General features: G+C 43.6%; 1 protein-coding gene across 2 annotated transcripts in view; it reads left to right on the forward strand.

The window, feature by feature from the left end:
* The window catches only part of SLC35F1 (solute carrier family 35 member F1), a 382,446-nt gene that overhangs the window by 349,364 nt on the left and 11,367 nt on the right, over positions 1–21,715 (forward strand). For both annotated transcript variants that reach the window (XR_015726093.1, XM_087865420.1), the window contains exon 7: positions 2,795–2,949. Coding sequence is in view for 1 of the 2 variants with exons in the window: in XM_087865420.1 (XP_087721546.1) it covers positions 2,795–2,949 (155 nt within the window). In the remaining variant the exon portion in view is untranslated. The remainder of the gene's footprint in view (positions 1–2,794; positions 2,950–21,715) is intronic.

Below are 21,715 nucleotides of genomic sequence, written 5' to 3' on the forward strand. Positions count from 1 at the left end.
TTTCTGCAGTTTCTAAAAATAGGTTTAGAGTGTTTAAGCTTGAAGCACCCTGACGTCGCCTGATGAGTAGAGCAAAACTCTGCTGCGGATCTAGTTCTCTCCGTGGCGTCCCAGTCATACGGTCACCTCTTCTCTGAGCCCGCTAGTTATATACCCAGCTCCTTACTGAACAGATCCTCTTGGGTGATGCATAAGTGTCTAAAACTAACATGTTCAACACGGAGCTTTTTATTTCCCCTGAAAACTTGTCCTCTCTCAATTCTCTGCATCTCAGTAAATGGCACCATATTTCACCCAGTTTCTAAACTAACCAGAAACTCATGAGAACCCATGGGCCACCTAGATGGCCCCAGTCTGTTACCAGGACTTGCTGAGCATCCACAGACCCAGCCACTTTCCTTCATCTCCACTGCCATCCCGAGCAAAGCCGCCAACGTCTCTTGCCTGGACTAGGACACTGCACTTCTCGCTTGTCTGCCATGATTTCTCCTGCCAGTCCCTTCTCAGCACAGCAGCCAGAGCCCCCGTTTAAAGATGTGGATCCGGTGTTAGCCACCTGCTACCAGCTCCTCAATGGCTTCCTATCACAACTAGAATAAGATGTTAATTTCCTTCCTAGATCGACACGGGCCTGCGTAATCCATCCTCTGCCTAATTCTCCACCCTCATCCCTTTCCACTGCCTCATTCTGTTCATTCTGCACAGATGTCCTGGCCCCTGGCAGCTCCAGGAATACATGAGCCCTGTCATCAGGGTTTTTCGTTCGCAAATCTCCCTGCCTAAAATGTTCTTGCCTTTGCTCCTCCCTGACCATCTCCTTTCAGTCCTTCAGAATTCAAGGTAAATGCCACTTGCACAAAGAAGCCTGAGCTAGTCCCCCTTTCTGAAGCGAGCCCCCTGCCATTCCCTAAAGTGAACCTTTTTTTCCCCCTCTTAGCACTAAAGCAACTCTAAGGTTCTCCTCTATTCTGTGTTCTATTGCTTTGCTAGCCGAGGGTAGAGTGAATACATGGTTGAATAATTGAGTGAATATAAAACATCACATCCCACATGTGAGAGTCTACAGTGTGCCAGGTAAGGTGATGGAAGCGTAGGATTCTGTAACTTTCTAGCTCAATCGTATTTAATCTGAATCAGTGATGCAATTTAAAAAAAGGCTCTGGTGCCTGGACTATGTTCTGACCAAGTTTGATTTTCAGTGGAGTTTTAGTAGATTAATTTAAGGCTATAGCTTGTTCTTAGTCTTTTAATCCCAGATTTTTTTGAAGGAATACTGAATTAATTTTATGTCTTTTCCTATATTGATCATAAATTATTTAGTATTACACTTTTAGTAACTTGGTTAAAAGGAAAATGAATTATAAGTAGCATGAAACCCAATTACAGTAAAATTGACTGTTTTTAAGTAATTAAAACTTCTGATGGAGAGTCAGAAGCTATCTGATATTACTATGACAGAATATCCGCAAGAGGACTTGTACTTGACCGACTAGGGGTTCTTCTAGTTTCCTTTTAGGGTATTTCCACTACACTAGAGGGGGCTGTTGTACTGAGTTTGCTTACTTAATGTTCAAAATAATCTTTTCATATAGATTGATGGGGCTTTCCTCAAACTGAGAATCAGAAATGTATAGGCTGATGATTTATGCCCTTACATACTTCTCATACGGGAAAACCAAATTTCTCTTCAGAGGAATCACTGGTCTTCATAGTCAAAGGGACTAAGTGTCTAGTACCTACCAGATCCTCCTTAATTTACAGGATTCAGATGAAGCAATCATCCCACAGCCCGTACCAGACATATTTAATCAAGGATTCTTTTGGAAAGGTTGGATGCTTCTATTACATTAAAATGCCCAAAGAGCCACTGAATTATATTACTTATGCTCATTCTATGCTTTATTCTGTCAAGGTAGAGAATGAGCATTATTTTTGTACATTTGAATTGTATCACCACCTAGTAAAAGGCGAACCGAATTCTACATTTAGCCAGAAACTCCTGCTTGGGACCCAACAAAATTGTGTACTTATGGAATTAGTATTAACAATCGTATATCTAGTTATAATGAGAGAGAATTTGAGAGGCTGGCCATATGGCATTTTAAGGACTTTTTAAAAAAAATCTTTCTGTTTTACAAAACTTAGTTGTCTGATGGCCTATGAAGCATTTACCTAACAACTCCTAAAACAGCAGAGCCTGCTGGGAGAGCCCGCAGTATGCTAGGGAAGGTGATGGGGAAGCAGGGCTCTGTTTGGTGGGGTGCAGGACTAGGCAGGATGCAGAAATCTGGAAGAATGAAGTGGTCTGCCCAAGGCCACCCAGTTAGGGTTCCCGTTCTGACTAAGTCCACATCTCTGTGATACGCAGGCCTTCCATCTTGAGGACTACGTAGTTATTCAACACTGTGAACAATACATGGAACCAAGTAGTTTTGTTCCTATTTCGCAAACAAAAAAGATTTTAAAAAACGTTTTAGAAGACATAGACAGTAAGAGTAGAGTACAGCACCCCTGGAAATAGAATTAGGAAGCCTTGACCCCATGTTCTGACTCTAGCCACTAAGAGGCACTCCTCCCCAGAAGAAGCAAAATACCACGTATGTGGTGCGAAGCAGAAAGTTCATTTTCCACATGAAGATTTTTACTTTTCATGTGATGTTTTAGCTGTATATTGCCCAATAATAAACTCCGCGCGTGCGTGGTCAACGGCGCGCCGCCCCGGCTCCCCCGCGCCGGGGGTCCTCAGAGGCCCCGGGGAGGCTGTCAGGTCACCTCTTCTTTCCTCTCCCCACAGGCCTGCTCTACGTTGGCTTTAGCGCCTGCATGTTCGGTCTCTACAGCTTCATGCCGGTCGTCATAAAGAAAACGAGCGCCACCTCCGTCAACCTCTCCCTGCTCACAGCCGATCTGTACAGCCTGTTCTGCGGCTTGTTCCTCTTCCACTACAAGGTACGTGGAGCCGGTGCTCCTCTGTGGGGACACTTGGTGGGAAGTATCGCACACAGGTGGAAATGCCCTGCGGGGGACGCCCCGATTTTGTGTAGGGAAGTGGGAGTGCGACTCTGTGCGCTCACCCCCCAGCCCGGATCTGGGTCTTCACATCGCCACTAGAACACAGAGGCAACGTTTTGTCACAAGAGACCAGTAACTGCAGACACTTGAAAGGGAAGGATAAGGAAAGGGCTTTTGGATCATGGTCCGCAGTTTTTTCTGACACCGTTCACCCCAGAAGCGACTCTTTTTCCAGCCTAAAGCTAGGAAGATTTGTACACTTCCCAAACTAGAACCACAAAATGGATTCTACCGAAGGCCCTGGCAGGGTACACTCTCGTTGGAGCAAAGATCCAGCTCCTGCCATTGCTGCTGTGCAGATGTTTTCATAGCAAGCATGAATGGAAAACGCTAATGCACTCGAAACATTGTTTCTTCCGAAAGATTGGGGCAGAGGTCTTGTGAAGCATTTGTAGTCAGATATCAGCCCAAGGGAAAGAAGGATGTGTTCGGTCTAAAGATAGCGGGCTCTTCAAATGCAGGACGACCCACGTGCTCACCCAGGGCAGGCAGGACACGCCGTGTGGCACACGGAAGTCAGATGCTATTGTGGAATCCCTGCACTCACTTCAGACATTAGCAATTGATTAGGATTGGAGAAGAGACCCATTTCCCATTCCTTAACTAGTCCTGTAACATGAGGGTCAGTGGGGACTATGACCAGGGTGAAGAAGGACAAGTATCAAGTATCCAAACCAGGTGAGACCAAACTAGGACAGGGAAAAGAAGAAGCAAAAGAAAGATATCACTCTGACTACTTCTAGCCAAGGGCCTCACCAGTGATGCCACAGTTAACACCACCAGCCCACAGGTGTGGCCGGCTGATGGGGCCTCTTGGTGGGCAGAGCATCTTCAACCAGGTCCAACCGGGTTTGGAGCTTCCCTGAGAAATGCTGAGCTAGAAGGAGTATGCGCTTGAGATGACCCGAGGCAAAGCAGCGGAAGTGAATAATCGGAAATATTACTGGGTAAGCCAGAGTTATAGCCAAGAACCAGAATAAGCAGGGCAGGCAGGGGTGGAAAAGAGGTCACAAACAAGGGTAGCAGAGAGGACCAGAAGCAGATCTGGAAGAAGAGAGGTGGAGAAACTGGCCATGGCAGAAGACAGGGATAAAGTGCCGAGTCCCTCTTTGACAAGGAGCCCTGTGCCCAGTGTGGTGGCAAAAATGACAGCTGAAGGAAACTGTAGGACTGGACAGGCTTGATGCGTCGTTTGTAATTGGTTTTGTCTGGATGGTGCCATCTCTGTCTCCTGAGCACAACCTGGTCCTCACTAGGGCAGAAAGTAAAGTCACAGCACGTTCCCCCATTCTCCCCACTGCTCGGCCGGGAGGACCAGCCTCCCTGAGAAGACCGTGGCAACACACCAACTGTTTTCCAGAGTCCTGGTCTTCGGTGACGCACGGTGGCCGTCATTTTTCTTCTCTACAGTCAGGCATCCACAGCTAGCGCATTCCCAAGTGTGACTTCAAGTCCCGGCATGATTCCGGTGGTTGCTTTTATAAGCTCCTGAGCTAGACAGATCCCTTGAATCCTCCTTAAGGAAACATGACTGAACCGTGTGGCTCTGACTGAGGACTGCAGGTGCTTCTCCAGTCTGGCCCTCGGCGTCCCTCGTGGCAGCGTTCCTGAGAGTCTGCTTTCCCCAGGGGGACGGGCTCACCCTTCAGATCCACGGGCGACACCTCTGAGCCACAGAACCGGGGTCTGTGTCTGGGGGAGGCTGCACCAGTACTAGGCTCCCCCGGGAAGCCCATGCTCTCTGACAGCTGAGAGGGACGCCTGAAGAGCGCCCATCCCTGTCTGTCTCTTCTTACTCTTGCACTGACTTCTGGTTGGACCCAGGGCTCTCCTCGGGAACCAGCGTCAGTCCTAACCTTCCACCGCCCATCTTCCCCTCCCGGCCTTTGTGGGTTACTGGTTAGTTAGGATAAGGAAGTTTGCTGAAGAGGAAGCCATGTAGTAACCCTGCATCATGCCCTCAGAAGGGAGGCTGCGTTAGCGGAAAATTGAATCCTTGTGTTCATCAGTTCGGAGGTGTCATGGGTGTTTTTACTTCTCAAAGCAGTGTTTCACTATATACATATATTGTGTTACTAGCTAACAGATACATTTCTTTAATGCAAGGATGAATTCAACACCCGAGTTTTAACTCAAGTTAAAATTGATTCCTGTTGTCTTTTTTAAAATTAAACTTTCAAGATAATAACAGATTCACGTGCAATTTTAAGAAATAATACAGAGAGATCCCCATTTGCCCTTTACCTAGTTTACCCCGTTGGTAACATCTTGCAAAACTGTAGCACAACATCAGGATATGAGCACGGAGGCCATGGACACACAAAGCATTTTCACCCCCAGGAGGGTTCATGTTGCCTTTCACAGCCGCACCTGCCGCCGCTCACCCACCTCCGTAATGCCCAAACCTCGCTGCGGTTCTCCGTTTCTCTAAGTTTGTCACTTCGAGAATGGTATGTACGTATACAACCTTTTGGGTTTGACTTTTTTCACTTAGCAGAATTCTCTAGAGATTCGTCCAGACTGTTCCGTATGGCAGGAGCCCACTCCTTTTTCTTGCTGAGCACTGTTCCATGATACGGATGTACCACAATTTATTTAACCATTCCCTCAGTGAAGGACGTCTGGGTTTTCTCTCCTTGGGGCTATTACAAATAAAGCGGCTCTGAACATTTATGTACAGGTTCTTCTGTGAACAGTGTTCAGTGCTCTGAAATAAATACCCAAGAGTCCAATTGCCAGGCATACGGTCAGAACATGTTTAGTTTTATAAGAAACTGCCAGACTGCTTTCCAGAGTGGTCTGTTGTCTTTTATTAAAAGTATATTCATTGTGAGAAAGTCAGAAAATACAGATAAGTACTATGACATATTGGTACAATTTTATAGTATATATGTTAATATTCTGGTAACCACTGTTACAATAGAGACAATGCTCTCCTCCTTTCCCTTCACTCTCAGTATACTTACAGTTGACTCCTCACCTCTCAGCTCTTGAATAAACACTGCCTTGTAGTGTTCTTTAGTTGTTTTATGAACAATAGAATTTATTATCTGCAAAAAATTAAGTTAAATATTCAACTGAAATCTAAAAATTAAAAAAAAAAAAACTCCTCTTTGTCTATTTTCTAAAAGGATCTGCCAAACAGTGCTTGAATTTGCAGTCAAATAGTCATTGTTTGGAAAAACCAGGATTTTTTTTTCCTAGGACCCAGCTTGCCTGACTCTGAAATTGGCCTTGGGCTTCCCAGAGATGGGAGGCGCTCTAGAGCTGGGGAGAAGGGTGGGTCTGAGTGGCTTGTAGGTTTCCCACTACAGCCAGATGGGCCTTCTCAGAAAATTGATATTTAAATAATGCTTATTGGGTCAAGCAGAGAAAGACAACTATCATATGATTTCTCTCATCTATGGAACATAAGAACTAGGATGATTGGTAGGGGAAGAAAGGGATAAAGAAAAGGGGGGTAATCAGAAGGGGGAATGAAACATGAGAGACTATGGACTCTGAGAAACAAACTGAGGGCCTCAGAGGGGAGGGGGGTGGGGGAATGGGATAGACCGGTGATGGGTGGTAAGGAGGGCACATATTGCATGGTGCACTGGGTGTTATACGCAACTAATGAATCATCGAGCCTTACATTGGAAACCGGGGATGTACTGTATGGTGACTAACATAATATAATAAAAAATCATTAAAAATAATAATAATAATAAATAAATAAATAATGCTTATTGGAGGTACTTTTATCATTATGAGCAGTTTATGATCAATGGAAAAATCTTGGCAAATTTTGCAAAATTCAAAAATGGTGATGTCACAGGATGGGGTGTGTGTGTGTGTATTTAGGGATGGGAAAAGGTGGTTATATTATCATGTGTTTTCTTTGAAGAAATGTCTATTTAAATTTCTTGCCCATTTTAATTTGGTTATTTGTGGGTTTTTTTTTTTATCATTGGTTGTAATATTTCTTTATATATACTGGGTAGTATACACCTATCAGATAGATGATGTGTAAATATTTTCTCCCACTCAGTGGCTGCTTTTTATTTTCTTGTTGTTTTTCCTGGAAGCATAAAAGTTTTTAATTTTGATGAAGTCCAATTTATCAATCTGGTTGTACTTTTAAAACATGAAAGGAACCAGGCCAATCCTGCCATGGGCCCCGGGGCCACCAAGTCTTCCCTGGTGGTCCCCAACAATGCCCCTCTCCGGTAATGATTGCCAGTTGCCTCAACTTGCCCACTCGAGGGGATGGATGAAAGTCACAGCCTAAGAGAAAATCCGGTTCAGGTGAGGGCGACTTTAACTGTATGAAGAGTGTAGTGGGGGAAGAGAGTTTAAGCCAGTGCCCTCAACCTTGGCCGCACATTGGAATCACCTGAGGAGTTTTAAAAATACTGACACTTGGGTCCCACTGCCGCTGATTCTGGCTTATGCGGCCTGCAGCACGGCCTGGGCATTCGATTTGTAGAGGCTCCCTGGATGGTCCTATTATGCGGCCGCAGGCATGCGGACCCAGGACTGAAGGGCGAAGATTATAAGATTATAGATAAATATATCTTGTTAGCAATTAATCATCCGAAAGTGAAATTGACTGTCTTGGGAGTCCTTTCCACTGGAGGAAGCTGGGCAAGAACGCGAGAGGGACAGTGTGGCCTCACCCTTCAGTACCAAGGATTGACCAATGACCTCTGAGATCTCATTTGGTTTTACTACAGTCTGCCCGTATAGTTTATTCCTTCACTTCATCATGATGTCTTTAAATAACCTTCTGGTCAGGTTATAAATATCTGCAAGTTGGAAGGGGAGGGCTATTTGCTCACAGATGTTGCTTACCCAGACAGAACTAAAAGATTAAATGACCCTCTCCTGCCCAGTATTGATTATTTGCTTTTTCTCACTTTCCACCCTTGGAAAAAAATCCATTCCCTTCCCCACCCATCAGTCCACTGTCTGCACCTTCTCTGCCTCTTGTGCTGACTGTCGTGCTGACTGGACAATGAAACCCCACATCCCAGGGAGGCAAATGACCGGATTCTGCGTTAGACGCCCTGCACAGTGTAGTGTTCTTGCAAACTCTCTTTTACAAGACTTTTGAGAAGTGGTGATATATATCTGTTCTTATTACCTGACGACAGTATTGAATTCAGAACACTAAATCCATGGCAATCCATAGAAAGTATAGGAAGTTAGTTTTATTGGGCCTCAGAGATCCCCCAAAACCAAACTCAAGAAGGGATTTCCATGAGAGCTTTACAATTTGATGGTGTGTTGGCTTTTCAAGGTTAGAGCTCAATCAGTTATGAACTCTATCCCCTTATATTTATTGTACGAACAGGACACTTTTGAAATGGAAAGGATTTGATTCCTATGGCTGCTGAAACAAATTACCACATCGTGATTTACACCAACACAGATTTCTGATCGTACAGCATTGGAGGTCAGAAGTCTCACTGGGCTAAAATTGCTAACAGAGCTGTGTGACTTCTGGAGGCTGTAGGCGAGAATCGGTTTCCTTGGCCTTTCCAGCTTCTAGGGGCTGCCTGCAATCCTTGGCTCATGGCCACTTCCTCTACCTGGAAAGCCAGCAGGATAGCATCTTCAGACCTGACCCTGTGTGAGCATATGGGGCTTACCCAGATCATCTGGGATAATCTCACCAGCTCCTTGATCTAATCACTTCTGCGGAGTCCCTTTTACCACATAGAGTGACGTATCCATAAGAGCCAGGAATTAGGATGTGAACACCTTTGGGGGCCATTACTCCACCTACCACGAGAGGAGTATTAATAATTACACCAAGACAAGTGAGGGTACAGTGGCTCCAAACCGGGCCAGCTGGGACATGTGGCTGTGCCCTTTAGAAGCTGCGTCTGGTCAATGAAGACACATTCTCCACCTAGACGGACACTGCATTCTGTTGAATATCCCGACTGATTTTTAAAGTCTTTCCAGTTACCTGCTCATGTGTGACTTTAGCAAAAAGAACACTCGGTCATGCATGGAGGAAAAGGATTGGGGCAGGAGGGCTACTGGCTGTCTCCTGGGCGAAGTATGAATTCAGCAGCCTGGGGGGACAAGCAGAGCACGGCCTGCCAAGTCAAAAGAGCTTAGATTTATTTTTTTTTTTTTAAAGGTTTTATTTATTTATTCGACAGAGAGAGACAGCCAGCGAGAGAGGGAACACAGGCAGGGGGAGTGGGAGAGGAAGAAACAGGCTCACAGCGGAGGAGCCTGATGTGGGGCTCGATCCCATAACGCCGGGATCACGCCCTGAGCCGAAGGCACACGCTTAACCGCTGTGCCACCCAGGCGCCCCAAAAGAGCTTAGATTTAAAGTGTGGCTTCTTTTTACCCTTTAAGTACTTTGAGCCGGTTTTTTATTCTTTCCCAACTTCAAGGTGATAAGACCTGCCTTATGGAGCTTTTGAAGGGAGTAAATAATGTATAAATGGCGTGATGCATTCCTCTGATTAAATGTATGCCTCAGAATTAGTAATCCCTGCCTCATTCCATTTTTAGGATACTAACTTATTTTAAGATTTTGTAACGAGGTGTAGCTTTTAACAATTTTTTGTGGGTTTTCTCTTACTCCTTGTTTGAAAAGGCAAAACTGGGTCTCACGCATACAGATTTAGAAAATATAATATCCATCATTTTCAGCTGAATTCCTTGATTCCCTCATTGCTTACAATAGAATTTTTAGGTGATAGCCATAAATGCAAAACATTTGGGGGCTGTTAAAATAAAATGCCAATAAATTCTTTTACAATATGCCATCATATGCTGAACATTCTTCAGGGAAGTAGCAGCCAATGGTGAATATGCAGGATGGTCCCTTTTGCTTGACATTTAGAATAGAAAATGGCTTACTTCACACATTTTGCTATTACTTTTTCAAGGCTTAATATGGCCACAGAACAGCTATAATAAAGTTGAGAGTAATTTCATAACTAGCGATTATTTTTGTAGCTATATCAAAATAAACATGAAATTGATAGAGAAGAAATGAACGTGTAAGTTCTCTCCAGGTTCCCTTTAAACTCTCCCCCAAGGCCACTGGCTTATATGGTTCCCCACACTGAGCTGAGTGGCCTAAAACCACAGGTGATCTTGTTGGAAGAGTAACATTTTAGGAATGTAAGGGCTCCATAAAACACACATACACTCTTACATCGGGAAAATGTTTTTATCATCCAAATATTCACTGCTAAAGAAAGGGGAGAGTGAAATTTCAAAATCATGTGTCCAATGAGGCTACTTCAACTATTCTGGGCAATGGGATTCGTGTGAATTACTTAGAATTTCATCTGTATGCGTTCACTAGACAACATGCTGCATGGTTTAGCCTCATCTTTATACCCCCAAAAAATTTTTTTACAATTGCTGTGAGTTGCTTTTGACAACTAATCATAAAAGTTTCTTACATTGTCAGCTACCTATTCTGGTAATCCAGATTACATCCTCAGAGGACAGGTGTAGAGTCCCATGATCCTCCCTGACCCCATCTGTCAGCCACTAAAAATTTCATCCCACATGTGCCAGCTTCTCTTACTGCTTTTGTTGTTCTTATTGTTGTTGTTGTTGTTATAAGAGATTTGGCAAGAAAAGTTTAATAACCCTGGATCCGGGGGTAATTTAATAACATATGATTATACACTAACTTTAAAAGAACTTCATTCAGCAAATATTTATATATTCTATGCCTACTATGTGCCAGGCAGTGTTTTGGTGCTTAACTTTTCATTTATAAATAAAGATGACAAGAACACCCAAAATCACCAGGTGGATTAATGCAAAGGCTGAGATTCCAAACCACTGAAACTTGAATAGACCAGCCATGTCAAGCATCCTTAACATCTGAGTGCCAATGCCAGAGAGTTTGCAGAGATTGCGTTAGCAAGTGGAATCTTTCGTTAGCTGTGGATCAGAATCTGGAGCCAGGCAACCGTGTTGGTCCTCTGTGGTGCGGAGCAATTTGAGTAATGGAACTGCACTTGAAAAGCCAGGTCAGGCAGCCTCAGCCTGTGGTAGCCGATGAGCTTAAATGCAATAGTGCACATCTTCCTTACAAAAATACCCTCGTAAGCAGCTTGCTGTATTTCTTTTTGTAAGAATGGCATCTTCAAAGGCTATGGTTTTTAAGTTTATAGTACTAAAATATGATTATAAATGGGAGATTTTTAAATTAATACTTAGTCTGTATGACTCTTTTTGTATTTTTTGAACTGTCACTGGTGAGTAGAGAATTGGAGAAATTGGCATCATTGAGCCCTAGCACATTTCACACGAAATACCTAGGTGACAGAGCAATGAATGTTTGAGCTTCGTTTCCCCCTGCCTGGAAACTCAGGATAGTGTCTTTTGAGATCTCCATCTTTCTAAATTAGGGTAAGTGTTGCTAGCTTCTGTGGGTGGGAGAGAGTGCTTCCCATGCAGCCATTCAGAAATCCAGACTCCCTCCACCTTGTGGCTCTGCCATCCTCAAGGACAGGGATTAACAAACCATGATCTGCAAGCCAGCCCCTTATTTTGGCAAATGTAGTTTTATTGCAGTGCACCTGTGCTCGTTTCTTTATATGTTAACCATGGCTGCCATTACTCTACAGCAACGGCATCGAGTAGTTGTGACAGAGACCGCATGTCCCACATGCCTAAAATATTTACTATCTAGCCCTTCAAGAAAAAATTTGCCAGCCTCTGGGCTAGGTCTTTGGAGTCCTTTGCAGGGCTGTCTGTTGAGACAGCCTAGAGACTTTTGTGGCTATGTCTAGAGTAGTATACATAACCTCCTCCTTGTTCTTTTGGCCAGAACTCCAGCACATAGCCACACCTGATTGCGAAGGAGGCTGGGAAATGTAGTCAAGGTGTTTGTAGAGGAAGAAAAGACAATAGGTTTAGTGAACAAATAGCCAGTCTGCCACATTAGCAATTTCCATTTACTAGACATATTGGAAGGATTAGAGAAATTGGGGATAAACTGTGAGGCAAGTCCAGAGTGATGGCCAGAAGTCAAAAGTCCTTTTACATAAATCTGTTCATAAACTCCACATCACAAACAAATATTGTGAACTCACATCATCAGGACAAGCTGTAGGGGAAAATGGAATGAGCTAGAGGAGTTGCAGAAGTTTCAAATGGAAAGGCTTGTGGTTGCCCTGGAGTGGGGCCAGGAAAAACCAGATAGTTGTCTCCCAGGAGAATGCATGGGATGTGTTTGTCACCAGACCTGTATGTGTCTATCTCCCGGGGACTAGGATATTAATGACACCAGCTCACAGAAATCAGAGCATCAGCTTGCTGAGATAAAGAACAAAGGTTGGCTCGGACATGAAGGCTGAAGCTGAGCCACAACTCTGCACATCTTCAGGGGCTCCCACGGATGGAAGACTTGTGTTCAACTCTCTAAAGTGTCGAGAGTTTCTTTGTACTCCCTTCTATGAAGGGTAATACCATCCCTGCCTCATTTCCTGACTTCTTTGTACTGTTTTTATATTATCAGTGATTTTAATAGTTAATTTTCATCAATATAATCGCCAGGGGTTTTAAACCCATTACCCTGACATGTAGGCTCTTCTTTTCTGAATTCTTTATTTTGCTTTATCTCTTACTTGGCTGGATTTCATCACTACTGGCAGTGTCAGGAAGCAATGTGTGGTTGTACAGGCTGTCCACAGTGCAATTGGCCCGTCTCTAGGGAATATTTTCCTGTAGATGGTAGTCAAGTGCCTTGAAGAAAGGGAGACTTCACAGTCACTGGAAAAGTGTCATCGGGCTGGTGGTGGGTCTGTCAGGAAACGTTCATAGGGGCTGTTATCTCCCAAGTCTTTTCTTCCTTGAAAACATTTCTTATATTTATTTGTATTCAAAGGATAATTTTCCTGGCTTACATTTTCTTTTTCTCAGAACTTTATAGTTATTGTTTTGTTTTGTTTTGTTTTTTGAAAAATGGAGCACTGCCCCCAATCCTTTTCAATCTTTTGAGTTACTGGGTTTTATTGTTCAGTAGTTTGAGGGTTTTCCCAAAAGGAGCCTACAAGTGTCATATCTCTGGGCTCTTTTTGTTTGAGAATCTCTCTCTGATGTCCTTACACTTGTAGGTCAGCTTGGTCTATGATCTGTCCCACTCCCAGGGGTGCAATTCCTTGGTGGCCTTGAACTGCTCCACCCCAGTTCACTAAAGAGCCCCAAATAATGGTAGATTCCAATCCTCTCCTACCCTGCCTCCTCTGAGAATATGAGGAAGTAGGAAAGGGTTTTTGTTCCTGAGAATGTTTCCCTGATTTTTTCCCTGAGTTTGCCTAATCACCACTTAACCTACTCTCTCTAAATTAGAGACCTGAAAGTATATTCACCAAAATATGAACGTGAGTCCGAGGGGAGACAGAATGGCAGAGCTGTCACATGCCTGAGCCCAAGCTCCAGAGTCAGACCACTCGGGTGTTAACTTCAGCTCACTCTCTACCAAGGGGTCCCTAGCTTTTCTGTGCTGTGGGTCCCTTAGCTGGTCTGGTAAAGCCTAGAGATCCCTTTCACAATGTTTGTAAATGTCTGAAATAAAATATGTAGCATTACAAAGCAGGCCGATTGTATTAAAATAAAGTTTCCAAAATATTTTTTTTTAAAGATTTTATTTATTTATTCGACAGAGACAGAGACAGCCAGCGAGAGAGGGAACACAAGCAGGGGGAGTGGGAGAGGAAGAAGCAGGCTCATAGCAGAGGAGCCCGATGTGGGGCTCGATCCCATAACGCCGGGATCACGCCCTGAGCCGAAGGCAGACGCTTAACCGCTGTGCCACCCAGGCGCCCCTCCAAAAATTTTTAAATGGGATGATATAGTAATATCCAAATCACAGGATCTAGAAGCATACCTGATAAACTACTGTCATTTCAAAGCAGTGATGAGTGCAGATCCGGAAAGATCTGCAGCAATTGTTAATATGATATGAAAATATATGCGATTGCTATTGGCTCAAAGCCTAAGGTACTGCTAATACTAATGGAGCTCATTGCTTATATTTATAATGAAGAAATGCTAAATGTCAGTTCGAGGTCAGTGAAAATAAAAATCCTGGGTTTATGCCTAGGTTTATAGCAGCCCCGAATTCGATACAGGAGCCCCTGATGCTAGCAGTTATACAGCCTTGTGCAAAGGTTACTTAACTTCTCTCATCTGTAATTTCTCCATCAGCAAATGGGAGTCATAATAGTAGATACTGTGTAACTGGCCCCATCAGGGTTCCCTGTATAGAAATGAATATAGAAATGTAAATCACGCAGGATGTTTGGCATAGTGAACACTCAATAAATAATGCCATTATTAAGGATGGTAGAATTTTGAGTGCTTATAGTTTATGTTCTGCACACTTTTAAGTGTTGCATAAATTATGTATTGGTGAAACAATATGCATATATTATTTTTATAATCATAAAACAATAAACTTATTTTTACTTTGAAAGTAGGTAAAGCTAGCAATCCCCTCAAATAAAAAGAGGTCTTGGTACAAATCTCTGCCATTGAAAAATGGGACTGAATTGCACTCAGACACTGATTAGAAGGTTCTAAATGGTTTCTTCTCTGTTTTAATGGACAAGCATGAGCACAAAGGGAAAGTGCTTCTTTGTATCTGTTTTCCTCCTTATTTTCACATAACCAAAACTCGTTGCTTATTATATTGTTAAGCACTAACTTAGTCATATGCTTAGTCTCTCTCATTTAAGTCTCTTTTGGGATGTGATTTTATTTTAAAAATAAATACATTGTAAACCACTCTGTGGAGTCTCAAATTTAGCAAGGTCCTCAGTTGATCTTTGAATGTAAATTTGGTTGGCGCTTTCACATCCGGGTCCTCCCTGGTGCTGCACGGAGCCAGGCATGAACGTGCAGGAGAGTGGCTGCCTCCCGTTGCCCTGTGGGGGTCTGTCTCAGCAGTTATTGACTGCGCTGGTCTTTCCTTCTACCTTCAGATAAAAGGACTGACCTTATGTAAGAAGTAAGTAGTAAGCTGTGGATGACAGAGGCAGGGCATGTCTCCTCTGCTGGGTCCCTGGTATCTAGTACCGTGCCTGGCGTAGTAAGTCAGTAAGTGTTCGGCAATGATTTATTCAATGAAAGGCTTATCTCTACAAGAAACGTTAAAGGTTAAACTTCAGTTTTCAAGGCTGAACATTATCTAGGAATTTTCACGGAAGAAGCAAAAACGCTGTTGATTGATATGGACGCTTTACATCTCAAGTTGATGCGACCAGCTGAAAAGTAAGGGAAAAAAAATGTAGATTCCACAATAGTAAGCCACTATTTGATTCATTCTCTGGTTGAATTGATGCTTAGAGAACATCTTAAGGGAACATGGAGATTAGAAAAACCAGTTCAAATGGGGTGCCTGGGTTGCACAGCGGTTGAGCGTCTGCCTTCGGCTCAGGGCGTGATCCCGGCGTTATGGGGTCGAGCCCCACATCAGGCTCCTCCGCTATGAGCCTGCTTCTTCCTCTCCCACTCCCCCTGCTTGTGTTCCCTCTCTCGCTGGCTGTCTCTATCTCTGTCGAATAAATAAATAAAATCTTTTAAAAAAAAAAGAAAAACCAGTTCAATGTCATAGTAGCTCTTACAGTATCGTGGCGTAGTGAGAGTGGAGCTCACAATAGGGATGGAAAACTTGCTGAGAAATGTATTCTAGTCATAGGAAAAATCGTATCTCACATTCAGATTTATTATTCGTAAGTCATTCCGCAGTGAAATTGTGAATTGAGTCATGATCACATGCTATATTTCCATGTCTATGTTTGTATTATTGATGTGTCTACATGCGCAGAGGTCAGCAAACTGGTCTGTAAAAGATCAGATGATACATATTTCAGACTTTACAAGCCAAGCAGCCTCTGTCACAGCTCCTCAGCGCTGCCACGGGCATAGCTCTCTTCCAATAAAACTTGACAAAACCAGGCAGCTACCAGATTTGCTAGTTGACTGACCCCCAATGTAAACTACCCGTGTCCTTGCAAACTTTTCACTCATCTTCAGCACCAGGAAACAGCCATTTCCTCTGCAAAGTGTGTCATTAATAAAGCTGCTGAAAGCTATACACTAAATGTTACAAATCTCTTTTCACTTCAAGTGTACAGACTTGCTCTCACAGCTAATTTTAATAATTTCTACCTCATTTTAGAATAAGTGGTGCATGAGCCTTCCGTTTTAGTTCTTGGTGGCATGGAAGGCCAGATCTGTTAGTTGTGCGGTAAGGATCCCCGTGGCATGCAGTACAGTGAAACGTCTTCAGTGTATTGCTTTATTGTTTTCATTTTACATAGAGGAACGAGCGGGGCGCCAATGCAAAGCCGTAGCCCCGCGCGGAGACGAGGAAGGGAAGGGATATTACAGTCATCACTTACGGGAGCAGGATGCAGCAAAGGCCTCTGTAGGCAAGGAGTGCCTTCCAAAAACCATATGCATGGGGTGCGCCTCAGAAGAACCAGCGGTACCAGATAAGGACAGTAATGCTGTCAAAGTAACTTCCCCAGAATCACGTGTCCGGAGAAAAGAGACCCTTGTCCACACAAACTAGTTGGACAGTTAAGAAGGACATTCCAAGTGACCAACGTCTCTACAGTTTGGTGATACTGCACCGTTCCCATCTCCCTCAAAATTATAGAGAGAGACATCATAGATGGCTATGGTTCTGTCGGTTCATGGCGCCAAATTTGGGGACACCTCTAGATTTCTGATTTTTTTAAAACATGTTTATAGAATAGTAACAAACCCAAAGTTCAAAATGTTTTTTTAAGTCTTAAGACATTAAATAGTTTTATTTTTATAACAAGTACAAAATTTAAAGGGGGAATAAGAAACTAACACTTTGTTGAATGTCACATTTTTGATAGCACTCCGTGGATTTTGGGGATTAGACAAGACTGTGGAAATGTAGTGATAATGATGTTGTAAGATTTTGTTATGGAATGACCAAAATTCTGGGCCCAATGCCAGTACTTCATGGTGATATTCTGGAATTGGGAGGTAAGTTTTGAGGCTTATTTAAGCGAAGGTGGTGACTATTCATCAGGTACCAAAATTTTTATTTAGAAAAAGAATTGATTAATTATTAAAACCATAATATGATTTCCCCCGTGACATCTGTCACATCATGATATTCTTTACAATTAATTACTCATCCATTTATTTCATTTTCTGTCTTTTCTGCCATTACCAGGTACATGTGAGAGAAGGAAATAAAGAATTCCAATATGACTGTAGGAGAGCTCATTTTTCTTTTTGTCAAAGGTTTCCCCTTCCCATAGCCATGATAATATTTCTTGATGATTGTTCATTCTATGAATTGAGAAAGAACAGCATCCAACTTCATCAGTAATCCATTAAGGTTGTTCCAAGATCTGTTGAATTGAAATTGTGTCCTTGCCCTATCCAGTAGAGATATGGACTGCTCTTAGAAGAAGAACAAAAGGAATTAGTACGTTGCGATGCAATTAATGAAGCAATTGGGAGATGGGAAGAGAACCGGGTGGAGGGTCACGGCCTTGGGCACTATGTCAGCTGTCACTACAAGACCGTGCCCTAAGCACTCTAGGGAACCTGCCTCACATCCTGCTACCTCAGCTCCGAGATGTTCTTCATAGTCCTTCGTACTTCTCTGAGGGGTTGGTTTTTAAATAAATGATAAGAGATGAAAATACTTTGGAGGAAGTTGGCAGTACCTTTGTTTGCCAAGATTATCGTACTTAAGTAGTACTGTTATTATTTGTGCTTTCCTAAATACGGTTCTCTTCTTAGAATACTTCTCAGGTTGCAAGAATGGAGACCAATGGAGAAATGGGAGAACTTTATAGATTAAATATTGGCAGGAATTACATCTACAACAACACACACTTTATGCTAGTACCGTAGAAGATGTTAAGCGTAGACCCTCTCTGTTTAAGGAGATGGTATGTGAAAATAGGGGAATAAATGCACCACGAGAAATGCTTAGAAAAGAATCACATACCCCACAACAGTCAGCTTCAGTCATTAAAATCCAGTCTTAATTTCTCTCTGTTGATCCTTCTCTAAAATGTATTCTTTTCTGTTTCTACTGCTATCATCTTAGTTCCGAACACCATCATCTCTCATTTAGACCATTGCAATAGTCTCTTGGTCTGCCTGCTTCCCCTTATTTCTCTCTACAATTAATCACCCACCAGCAGCCACAGCGATCCATTTAAAACACCAGTTAGATTACACTGTCTTCTGCTGAACACCCTTCTTTCTCATTGCATTTTGAGCAAAATTTAAATGCCGTGTTCACCTCTAATGGCCTACCCACTGTTCCTACGCTTTAATGGCTCCAACCTCCACTCTTGACACTTGTCCACCATACTGTGTTCCCTGTCTTCCTCTTAGAAAGGGGGAAATTGGGAGGCCTGGGTGATTCAGTCAGTGAAGTGTCTGCCTTCAGCTCAGGTCATGATCCCGGGTTCTGGGATCGAGTCTTGCATCGGGCTCCTTGCTCAATGGGGAGCCTGCTTATCCCTCTGTCTGCTGCTCCTCCCTGCTTGTGCCCTCTCTCTCTCTCTCTGATAAATATTTTTTTTAAAAAAGGGAAGGAAATAATTGTAGCTTCCTCATGAGCTATTAAGAAGGTGAAGAGTGTAAATCCCTGTGCCTAGTACAGAGGATGCACTCAACGATGATTCACTACGAAGTGTTAGACACCAGCGGCATTGGCTGCCCTTCCCGCTCTAGAACTAGCCGTGCCCTTTCCTCCTTGGGACCTTTTCTTCTGATGTCCCTCTGCCTGGACTGCTCTTTCCCAGCTCCTTCCATGACTGCTTCAGTCTCAACCCCAGTGCTTCATCTGCAAAGAACACTTCCCCTCACTATCTAAGTAGCTTCCACCAAATTCTCATGTCACCCTGCTGCTTGTTTTGTTTCCTTCATAGTGTTTCCCAAAATCATATTACAGATTAATTCCTATAACTGTTTTCAGTCTGTCTCCCACAACAGACTGGAATCTAAGAGTGGAGTTATATCCATCTTATTTTTCACTGTATATCCCCAGTTCATGAAACAGTAGAAACTCAGTGTTTCTTGATGGACAGTGAGGTGATAACGACGGTCTTGGCTCACGGTTAAGCTCGGTTGTAGAATGACTAGTTCATTGCTGAGTCTATTAGTTCTATACGGCTGCTGTAACAGATTACCACAGACTCCGTGATTTCAGACAACAGAAATTTATTTTCTCACAGTTCTGAGGACCAGAAGTCCAAAATCTGTTTCGTGGGGTATGCAGCGGCACTCCAGCAGACTCTAAGCCTAGAGTGGGTGACGGTCCAGTGAGACCACAGAAAAGACCCCGAGATAGCAATCAAGATGTGGGTTTACTTATGCACAGGGGACATCTGCTGCTGGGGTCTACGTGCAGCCAGTTTTTAGATCATAGCAACTTAACCCTGCAACTCTTGGTAGCCCTTCCCCTCCTCGCCTGGCCAGCATTTCCAAAAAATCAAGACCTGCCCCATGGACACTCTTCATTACAAGGGAGACACTCCAGGTTGGCCACCCCCTGAGCCCCTGACCTTGAACCCTGAACCAATACATTATGCTGTGCGTGCTGCCTGATGGGAATACAGAAGGAGGATAAGATCTCTACATTTTCAAGATCATGATTAACAGGGGCATTCAGTGTATGTTTGCACGAACTAGCTATCCAGCATGTACCGTATACCAGGCCAGACTTCAGCAGAGCCATGCTCCATGCAGAGTCTCTGGGGGAGAAGCTCTTCCAGCCGCTGCGGCTGCCAGCATTGCTTGGCTTATGGCTCTGTCACTCCAGTCCTGCAGGAGAGCCTCTTCCAGTCTCCCTCTGCTCCATCTTCTCATACCCTGCTTCTGTGTGTGTCTAACATCTCCCTGGGCCTCCCTCTGTTAAGATTCATGTGATTGCGTTTAGGGCCCACCTGCACCTAGGTATATTAGCCTATGCTCAGGCTACCATAACAAAAAGCACAAGCTGGGTGGTGGCTTAACCAGCAGAAATTTATTTTACACACCTGGAGGCTGGAAGCCCCAGATCAGAGACCAGCAGGGGTCAGTTTCTGGTGAGAGCTCTCTTCCTGGCTTGCAGATGTCTGCCTTCTGACTATGTCCTCACTCAACCTTTGCTCCATGTGTATACAAACAGGTGGGGCATGTGGGAGAGAGAGCTCTCTGGTGTCTCGTGAGGACACTGGTTCACCTTCACGACCCCATTTAACCTTAATAACTTCCATGGAGGCCCCATCGCTAAATATAAGACACATTGGGGGTCATGGCTTCAAAATACATATTCGGGGGTGGGGTAGACACAATTCAGTCTGTATTACCCAGGACAATCTGTCATCTCAAAATGTTTAACTTAATCATATCTGCAAAGGCCCTTTTTCAAATGGAATAATTAACATTCAAAGGTTCCAGGTACTCAGATGTGGGTGTATTTTGGGGGGCCACTTTTCAGCCTACCACACCGAGGAAGCAAAATGAATTGCTAAACTTAAATATACTCGTGGATTCTCAAAGATGATTTATGATGCCAGGGAGTGGTTGCTCTAAATTAGCAAAGTAAAATGGAATAGGAACGTGCAAGGATTCCTGTGACTTACGTAGTTATGCATCATGGTAAGGAAACTCAACATAAAAATAAGTTCAAACTATAAACCAGGGGTTTGGTATTTGCATTGACAAAAAAGCCTTCCGCTCCAGATGGATCGATTGTTGTGCTCGTCTTTAAGTTGCCAATTCTATAAATGCATTTGCAGTTCGGTTGGAGTCATGCTGAACTTTCAGGAAGAACTATTAAGGAAAGTTTTCCAATCTCTCTGTGCTTTAGCATTTACTCTTTGTGATACAAAGCTAACAATAGCTGACATTTATTGAACATTTACTATGTGCCAAGCACTGCATCAAAAGTCTCACATACACTCTGTCTCTAGGAGGGATGGGGCATGGTGGGGGTGGGGTGACGCAATCTTCATTCCTAAAGGGTGTGAGCCATTAGTATGTCTGCCTGGATTGGGTTGTTGACATTTCCCATTGACTATAATCACAGGGCATGGTCATACTAAGGAATGCCTGGCGATCTCCTGTATTCCAGATTATTCCTTACCTCCATCATGAAATAGGAGCCCAATCCCCCCATGCTGGTGACAGGAACTCCCTTCCTTGTTAATTGAGAAGCACGAGTGGAAAGCAGCTGAGTGGCAGTTTTCACTTTCAGTTCAATGGAATCATTGTTGTGTCTCCCAGTAGAAACATTCCTCCCTTTGCTTTTGTTTTTGTTTTTTAAGATTTTATTTATTTGAAAGAGAGAGAGAAAGTGTGCCAGCTCAAGAGTGAGTGGGGAGAGGGGAAGAGGAGAGGGAGAGAGAGAATCTCAAGCAGACTCTCCACTAAGAGTGGAACCTGATGCAGGCCTTGATCCCACAACCTTGAGATCACGACCTGAGCCAAAAATCATGAGAAGCTTAACCAACTGAGCCATCCAGGCACCCCTGAAATATTCCTCCCTTTGAAACTAAGACTTTTGGATTCGCAGAGCAATTCGGTAACGGGAAGCAAAAATTTTCCCGGTGGATCACAGGGGGAAATAGGGTGTGGTGCCACTCCCATTTCCGCCTCTTGA

This window comes from Ursus americanus, chromosome 11 (genome assembly GCF_024610735.1).
Source record: "Ursus americanus isolate L20-20 chromosome 11, mUrsAme1.1.p, whole genome shotgun sequence".
Taxonomy (NCBI): domain Eukaryota; kingdom Metazoa; phylum Chordata; class Mammalia; order Carnivora; family Ursidae; genus Ursus; species Ursus americanus.